Consider the following 9224-nt stretch of genomic DNA (forward strand, 5'->3'; position numbering starts at 1 on the left):
GCATACAATCCTATATAAGTGGGAAGGAATATATGGTGTAGCATTGTTCCATGTTTCATTGTTCGAATGCTAGATTCAATGGGTGGTCAGATTGTTTGTTAAGATTACCAAACATTTAGTGCCATACTATTAAACACGCTAAGTATTGCTTTCTGATGTTTTTGACCGACTCCATGAATTTTATCGTTAATATAGACGATAACAGGAAAATGCTTGGGGCACTGCACAGCGATAACAGTTCAGCACTTAGGCGATGGTGATAGTGTAGTGATTGGGGTTAATCAACGAATATACGAATACGATTGTGTGTGTTCAACTCGTTCACATTAAATGTTTTTTCACACTTGTATGGATAGCTTGAACAAGAAACGCTCCATTATTTGTTCAGATTAGGACATCCTGTTCGAATGTCGCTTGGGGTCAATGCACGACGATGACAGGGCAGCGCTTGGGGTCAATCAAGAGCATAACAATAATATTGCGTTTGTTTCACCCGTCAACATTTTTCCACATTTGAATGAATTGCCTGAACAAGAATTGCACAATTTGTTCTGGTTAAGAAACCCTGGTCAGTTTCTTCTAGAATATACCAATATGCGGATGTTCGCATTTCGCTTGGGGTCAATGTACGACGATGACGGGGCAATAGTAGAATAATATTGCGTGTGTTCAACTCGTCAAAATTCAATGTTCTCCGACATTTGTATGAATAACTTGAACAACAATCCAACAGAAATTAGATATGTGCGTATGCTCGCATGCCATTTACTCTTGTATTTCTACTAAAATGCAAACGTTTACAACGCACACAGTAATTTGTTGTTTCTAAAGCAAGTTCTGATCGTCAATTTGACTTTTCCTCAGTGTATCGTATTATAATTGACGTAAAGAACTCTACATTTTCATTAATATCTAATAACTATGTCTTGCCAATTACTGTACACAACAATGCTTTTGTTCTGATATCACACAATAATGAGCAATGGTACGGTGTTCTCTAACCCCTTATAATCTTCCATGTTTTGATAAACTTCTCCATGAATTTCATCATACAATTTGGAAATATTCTTTTATAATCGGGCATCTAAATTGTTTATGTTCATTATTCAATCGGAGTAAAGCATGGTTCCACATTACATTCGAAATGCCAACTAAACCAGTGTTTACAATCATAATAACTAACATAATCCTAACACTATGCTGTCTAGGTTTCGGGGCACACCTGCATCCTGCATAACAATTCAATGCACCAATATGCTGTTATCTAAAGCATTGTTAGAAGCACAGAGTCTGACGGAAATGATTCATTTCGTATTGTGACATAAATTGTAAGTTAAAAGTACAGAGCCCTGGCTGTGTGAATGAAAACGCACATGTTTGTATACTTTGCAACAACCCATTGCACATGTTTATTTTTAAGACTGCTGATACAGTCACTGGATTGTGTTGTCAGCAGAATTTGAGATACATACATACTGTCTCTCCCTGTGGCATAATGGTATGGCCCAGACAGTGGCATGGTGATTGTAAAATACCTTGGAATGTGCTGGACCCAGTGTTGTTGGCAATGAAAATAGATATGACATCATTGACCCGAGTCTTCTACTTTAAATTGGTAGAGCTTGGATTAAGAGTGGTTTATTCCACTACCAAAATTGGCATCCTCTGTACACTGATTTGTCGGCTATTTCGAGATAACCAATCATTTCGTTATATACATTTTATTATTTGCATGGCCATAAATTAGCTAGGGTATTTAAGTTGAGACATAAGGGAAAATCTTTAGTCAGGAAGGTGACCTGACTTGATCCTGTAACATCTCGTGATGCTGATTCCTGACTCCTGTGAGCTGTACCCTATACAGGGGTACATATGCAGACTTGCTGTGCAGTAATCCCTGCTGATCAACAGGAACCACTGAAGCTCACTGCCTGAACTACTCCCGTTGTACCAGTGCTACCAGTAGCAGAAGATAGCAGTGTAGTTGCCGATACTCCCTGGACACAGAGCACGAGTTTAAATTGTAGTGCAGCTGCTTCGCCAGTGTGCCAGATACGAAGGAACGCAACATTGCACATTGCTGTCCAATGGAGAGTGGAGTGTTCCCTGCAGCATCGATCAAGTCTCTAATTTATTTTATTTTACAGTGTATCCCCCTCCTTGCTGGTTCCAGTGACCAGCATCCCTGTTATCTGTTTAGTAAAGCACAGGAAACCGTATATATTGTGTCGTGTTGATTTGTTATAATCGTTACTGGTATATTTCTTTCTCTGCACAGTCTCAGTTGTGGTGATATACATTCACCGAACGATCCCCACCCCGTGACAGCGGACAAGCTGAGAGGGAGGAGACTTATAAGATAAGCACGCTACCAAAGACAAAGACTATTAGACCGGCATTAAAGACAAGCTCCCCGATCCTGAATACGGTGTAGCCCCATAAAGGATTTAACGTCACAGTATTATAGTTATTTGTTTCAGAAAGATAAGAGACCTTTAAAAACATATTTGAGCAGAATCGCGACAGAATATCATTGTATATCAATAGTAGTTGCTGTTGTTGTTGTTGTTGTTGTTGTTGTCATACAATTATTTTTTACAAAAGGATGAGAGAGACATTTTATATATTTCCATTCCTTTAAAAATATGAAACCGCATAAGAATATAGATGCCAGTTATGTTGATAAAGATAGGGTGTTCCATATGTGCTGATGTCGGATTAGGTCGAGAAATTAAATTATTTTAATGTGACTTTAGTTGATCTGTGTTTAATATAGAGAGTAGCCACTTATTTGTCCACCTAGATGACCTAGAAGCCCATTGTACGGTAAAGAGTCATCAGACTTGTCCATGCTCTCCAGAGACGGTATGAACTTTGTTTGTCATTAGTTAGCTTTAAACGTAATTATAGGAAGTGAGGAAAGTCCTAATGATCATTTCACTGATACAAATGAAAAGGGCCAGGCTTAATAGCCACAGCGAGAAGTAATAATATAAATGGTTGGATTGTGTCGAGTAGAAAATTAGCAAGTTCACTTTTGCTGATGCAGTCGAATGTCATACCACATTATGAGTGAGACTGGTATGAAAACGGAGATGGCTGATGTTCGGTCAGTACGAACTTGATACCTACTTCGGATAATCTTGAATCCTGATTCCAAAAATGAAGGAATGACTTAAGATTTGTTGACCTGTATTCCAGCCAAAAAAAGCCTGCACTAAATTATCATTCACTGTAATATTTGAGACATGTTCTCCACAGAATGAGGGACTGGTTCATGAATGGCACTGCACACTGGAGGGTATGACTGGCGTAAATGGAACTCTACACTGGTACAGATGTGGGAACCACAGGCTACAGTTCCGGACATTGAATGTCACTGTTGTCTCTTCTGATTATTTTCGCATGTGCAAATTGCAAGTGCTAGTGCTAGTGCTGACTCATTTTCCCCACAGAAGTATTCATGTTTGAGACTACATGACAGGGCTGCCTGTCCAACCAGGATCGGTCGAACATAAACATCTGCGAACCTTAACTTTAGTGAATGAATCTCGGCCATTGGCCTTCCCATTGAGTCTGTGGCACACTCACCCAGGGTAGGGGTCAACCATTTGATGTTCAGCCTAAGGAAGTATCTGAACCCGGGTCTACCGATGATGAGTCTGATGCGACAACCACCATGCTACCAGTGACCTATGGATGTTGGTTTGAATGGGGCTGAAAACCCTGACCACCCTCCTGATTATTACGAATTTCGAGTTATTTAACGAAATTCTTGAAATCTGTTTATATATTAACAATAAGGTCTGCAAAGTTGTCCAAAATATTTTAGTCTTGCAACTGATATGTTTTATTTAAAATATTCAAGTGGGCTGATAATCAGGAACTTGTATCTGCAAGTGAAAGGAATTTGATTGTCGACATAAAAGTACGAGTAACAAGTAATTCAAATAATTTTAAGTCTATAGCTTTTTGATATTCAGGGAGGTTCGAAATTATGTGGGTTCTGAATTTAGCTTCAAAACCTTAAATAATGTAATACAGATCAAAACATACAATGGCAGTGTCTAGATGTTAAAAACTGATGGTATGTAATTTGGTGTATGACAAAACTAAAATAACACGGACAATTCTTCCTTCGTGGAAAACCGAATTCACATGGATGGTCACCAATGATACTGTCAACGATACTGCAGGCATTGTATTGAAAAGTATGCAGACTGACATATGGACCACTATCCGACAAAAAAATACGAAAAAAACTGAGTGTTCCAATCTGAGACATGATGGAGTGACTGGACTTACGATGTCGAGTGATCATAAACAGGAACGGAACATATAAGATGCGGGAAATGCGTCAAAAAAGTGCAGAAAAATTATTTCAAGAGCCTGGACATGCTACTCAGAAATGCCCATGCACGAGTTAAGTATTCAGGGTCTGTAAACGATTTTGTCTGGATGTATGGGCCAACATACAGAATTAATAACAGTTGTAGAGAAATTATTGTTTAAATACATTAAGTTGTTTAAAATGATGCCATTTTTGTTTCAATCATGGTTCAACAGATATTTTTTGTTTTTGAAACTGAAGATGTATATGTACATATGGCAATTGAAAATAAATAAAGTATTGAAAACACAAACAGGGTTGGTAAATTTTTAGCCTTGCCTTCCTGCCCTGTTGTTTGGTAACCCATGCTTTTTTACTCAGTAGTGTGCTACTTATGGAAATGTTTTGTACATTTTCAGCTATGTACGGTTTAAACCATCACCACCAGTCGTCAGGTAAATAATGAAAATGAGCATGCGCGGAATAATTTAATTGCGTGTGCAAAATTGTATTATTGTCCAATGGAAATGCTCCCAAATGGAGGGATTATACAAACATGCGCGTCAGCAAAAAATAATCGTTATAATCGAACGAACAATTCAAATCTACCAGTTGCACGAGTTGTCTGAAGTCTATGCACAACATTTCCTGTTGAAGAATATTGTAGGAAAGGCAGCCACGATGTTGCGTCTATTATTGATTATTGCAGTTACTAGAGTGGCTCTAGCAGCTCCGCACGAGGTAGGTTCACTCGGCTTCACATAATATGTATATTCACTAATCGTCTACTATTGCCAACTTATCAATGTTATTTTAGTTTATGTAAATATATACCACCTCCCTCGGCTAGACAGCCCAGTGGTCTGTTTCTGAGAATTCAGAATATTGTTTTGTGGTCAAGCAATGATAAGATATTAAATTATTGTGTAAATCAGACAAGTTCATGTTACATTTTATCATTTGTTTCATCAAATATACATGTAGATTTGTTCAGACGATAACTCTACATTTAATTTTGTATCACAGCACCAATATCCGTAGATCATTTCCCCGTACATTCGCTTGAAAATTAAATGGCATACAAGGGGAACAGCATTTTAAAATGGAATTGAATTCGAACATTTTCAAAACTATCAATTGTTTTGTAATACATGTATCATGACTGCACTGAATGTCTATGATGCACGATTAAACATATATAATTTAATTTAATTTAATTTAGTCCCTTTCGCTTGAAAACCAACAGGGACATTTATACAAAAATCACACAATTCGTATTATATTTTCCTCGCTAAATAACACAAAACTGCTCTGATCAAAAATACATATTATACCATATCATATCGTCTCAATTGCAAAAAAAAATTAGTTCTTTTCTTTTCCTTGCTTTCCCAGGAATTGATTGAGAAGCGTAAGTACTCATTTTTGTTAGCGAAACCCCAATTAATCAATCAACAGTTTACGACAATTTCTGTAATGAAAATAAAGTAATAAAAAACATAAAAATGTGTACACGTTGTTTTTGAGAATACAAGTTTTCAATGCTTCAATTTAAGTTGTTGTGTTCCGATCCTACAATTTCATTCGCTCCAATTGAAACATTTTAACAGTTGCTAAATTACCGATTTTAGAAAATTGTAATTAGAACGTATTCATGTAAAACTTCAATATCTGTAGATACAATAATACATCTATCACTCTGAACGATATTAGTGTGTATACTACGTTATCTACATGTCGATTTCACATGGCTTTTAATATTAACACTGTTACTATACCAATTTGTATTAATATTCATAAATCTAACCAATAAAAATATCTACATTGTGTATCAGCAGCTACGCCGAATATATACTTCTTTTATATGCCAACTGATATCACTTACTTGGTATATAGGGATGGTGTTAACAATTATTATTGTTTGCTGTGTAGGTGGCCTGACCACGTATCACGTTGTGACAGGACAAATGACCTAGTATGAAGCAAGAGATGCATGTGAAACTAAGAAGGCATGTAAACTCGCTGAACCCAAAAGTTTAACTCAAATGAACGAGATAATGACCGTATATGTGGCAGGTATATTTAAAAGCTCTGTACTAGCACTGGAAATTAATTATAACTTTGTAATTTTCTATTTGTGTCAAAGTAATTGATTTACCTGCCTTTTTACTTTTTTATTTTATTAGGTTTTTATTGGCTTGGTATAACCGATCTTGGCCACGATGGGACTTTTACTTATTACTCAAGCGGCTTACACATTGCTGGTACTTTCGAGAACTGGGATGTAAACGAGCCAAACAATGAAAATGGTGTAGAGCACTGTACAGAGATCTGGTAAGTAATTGTTAACTAAAACACGAGTGGTATTAGTTAAGAAAAATACAGACAAATAGTTTTACTGCATAACACACAATCCTTTGATGACGAAAGCATTCCCATGTACACAAAACATGCAAAAAGGCGAAAGATTGTAAGATTATTTGTTATGGCTTAACGAACTTCTATTTGACAGGAAATTAAATGGTCTATGGAATGACGTTGATTGTATGCTGAAACGGGCCAATGCAATCTGCGAGTGTAAGTATGGTTTTTGATCTTTCTTCACATAATTGTATTTGGCAAAGGCGAGGGATATTTTTTGTTGAACGGACATTTTATTCAGTTATCCTGATAAGATTTGTGTAAGTCATTTGTTTGATGTACATAAGTAGAACAATTATGTATAACGTGTGGATTTGTTTTCATTAGGCGATGGTGTCAATGGTGAACCTCATATGAGGACATTCGATGGACGTCCATATACATTCCAGGGCGAAGGCTGGTACTATCTGTTTAAGGACTGCACCGAAAACCCCCATTTTGAAGTCACAACCAAGTTTGAACCAAGAGAAGACAGTACACCGGACAACGTCAAGACAAGAACTATCGCAATCAACGTAACTGTTGGAAATCAATACGCAATTATTGATGGACTAGATGTTACTACAGTAAGTAGTTAGTATTATGTTGTTGCAAATAGAATTTAAACTAAAACGAACGACATCATTAAAATGCTAAACAATTACTTAACCCACAGGGGCGTACAGGTGGACAGGTGACTGATGCAAAGGTTATAACAATTCAGGAAGAAGAGAAGAATATTGAACTGCACTTCACTTCAAAAAACACGACATTTACTCTTAATTGGACTCTGAGAAAGCACGAATTAGATGTATCATACTCAGGCTCTTTTTACAACGGAAAACGTTGCGGTCTGATGGGTAATGCAGATGGTGATACTCGCAATGACTTCCAGAAACCAGATGGTAGTATTGCTAAAGACGTTAATGATTTTGGTGAAAGCTGGAAATTAACTGAGAAAAAGTAAGTTGTATATTCTGTACATCAGTACAAATGTTTTGGAATCTCATGCTCCACGAATATTAATTAGAGACTAAAGCCGGGACTAAAACTAGGTCTAGTTTAATATTGTATGTTGTATTCTGTAGCATATTTCCTTAAATCGTTTTCGAAATGGATGAAGCTAGTAGCCTAAATGTATTGTATTGATGTGAATCAATGGAGTATTCATTGCAAATGATTCAAATTGCGATCGGCTTTTTGGTTTAGCAGATATGTGTATTAATTATCTCTCTGACGAAATACTTGAATTTTGGGGGACTAGAAGAGCGTTTATTTGATATAAACTATGTCCCACAACAATTCACAATAAAATCTGTAACAGCCATGTGAAATCTGCCGCCAGCATGATGTATTCCTAAAAAGTGCAAGTAACACATGAAAATGTATTAACAAGTCCTAACAAATGAACATATTGATCTGAATTTCGGATAATACCTTCTATGTATAAAGTTCATCAAAGTTTCAGAAATTTTCCCTGATTAGTCCCATTCTTCTTGAATTTCATCTAAAGAGTAAATGATTTTAAACTTATATCGCATTTGTCATGTTGATACAAAAAAAAGGTTTTGGGCTTTTTTGTTGATCATTAATGAATAAAACTCGATATTGTGCATGTAGAATGTATGAGGGAAGCTTCGTATGAGAAAAAATAATTTCAGAAAAGACACAATAATAGGAGATATTTGATTCCCATGAGTGTATTAACCGATGGATTTATAGTTGGCATTTAGCATTATAGCCACAAACTTCAACATTTTTATGAGAAAAAATAATAAAAAATTAGATCACTCCCGTTTGGTCGCCATAGTAGGTTTTTGGCAAAATTATCAAAAATGTGGGCATTTGTCATTCATGAATGCTTTAACTAATCAATTACGATGTTTTGCATATTGCATGTATGTGCAAAATTGTTAATTGCGAACATAAAAAGATAATGTTGATTACTCAGCCTTATTGTATTGTTTGATTGGTCTGACGTTTTTTAGCTAGGACTCTGATTATTTGAGATATTACTATGGTAATTTCTATTTCATTATTCCTCAAGTTTCTAAAGCTAATCCATTTTATATGATCATGTTATAGATATGACTAGGAATCTCTGGCGAAAGGACGACCCATATATGTACATCAAGTGTGTATTCGAGTATTATTCTAATATTGATTGACGCTATAAAACGTGGATATTACATTAAAATTTTCGGTAAATTAGTAGATATGTTCTATGACACCTATTGCTCACCAAATTTCGTTCAATAAAATGTGCACAGCAGTCTTTTGAGTGGCATCTATTTACTGCATCGAGTGTCAAAACTCGACATCATTACCCCTAGCTAGCGTCTCCTGATAATGCTGCTAGAAGGCATAAACATATCACAAAAATTCCCTCATCTTTAAAAATGCACGCCAAATAATCGCTTTGTACATCAGCAAAGGATCGCCCAACGAGGCTAGCGCATTGGGGTCTACTTTGCCTGGAGGCAGTTTTAATTTT

The 9224-nt window shown here is 36.3% G+C and overlaps 1 protein-coding gene across 1 annotated transcript; it reads left to right on the forward strand.

Annotated features, from left to right (window-relative positions):
* Positions 1–4946: 4946 nt before the first annotated feature.
* Positions 4947–9002, forward strand: LOC102805458 (von Willebrand factor-like). Its single transcript, XM_078005747.2, has 8 exons — positions 4947–5071; positions 5726–5741; positions 6263–6406; positions 6517–6664; positions 6843–6907; positions 7079–7317; positions 7407–7693; positions 8816–9002. The coding sequence occupies exons 3-8, from the start codon at positions 6376–6378 to the stop codon at positions 8823–8825; spliced, it is 780 nt and encodes a 259-aa protein (XP_077861873.2). The 5' UTR covers positions 4947–5071; positions 5726–5741; positions 6263–6375; the 3' UTR covers positions 8826–9002.
* Positions 9003–9224: the final 222 nt, after the last annotated feature.

This window comes from Saccoglossus kowalevskii, chromosome 21, assembly GCF_978046115.1.
Source record: "Saccoglossus kowalevskii chromosome 21, keSacKowa6.1, whole genome shotgun sequence".
Taxonomy (NCBI): domain Eukaryota; kingdom Metazoa; phylum Hemichordata; class Enteropneusta; family Harrimaniidae; genus Saccoglossus; species Saccoglossus kowalevskii.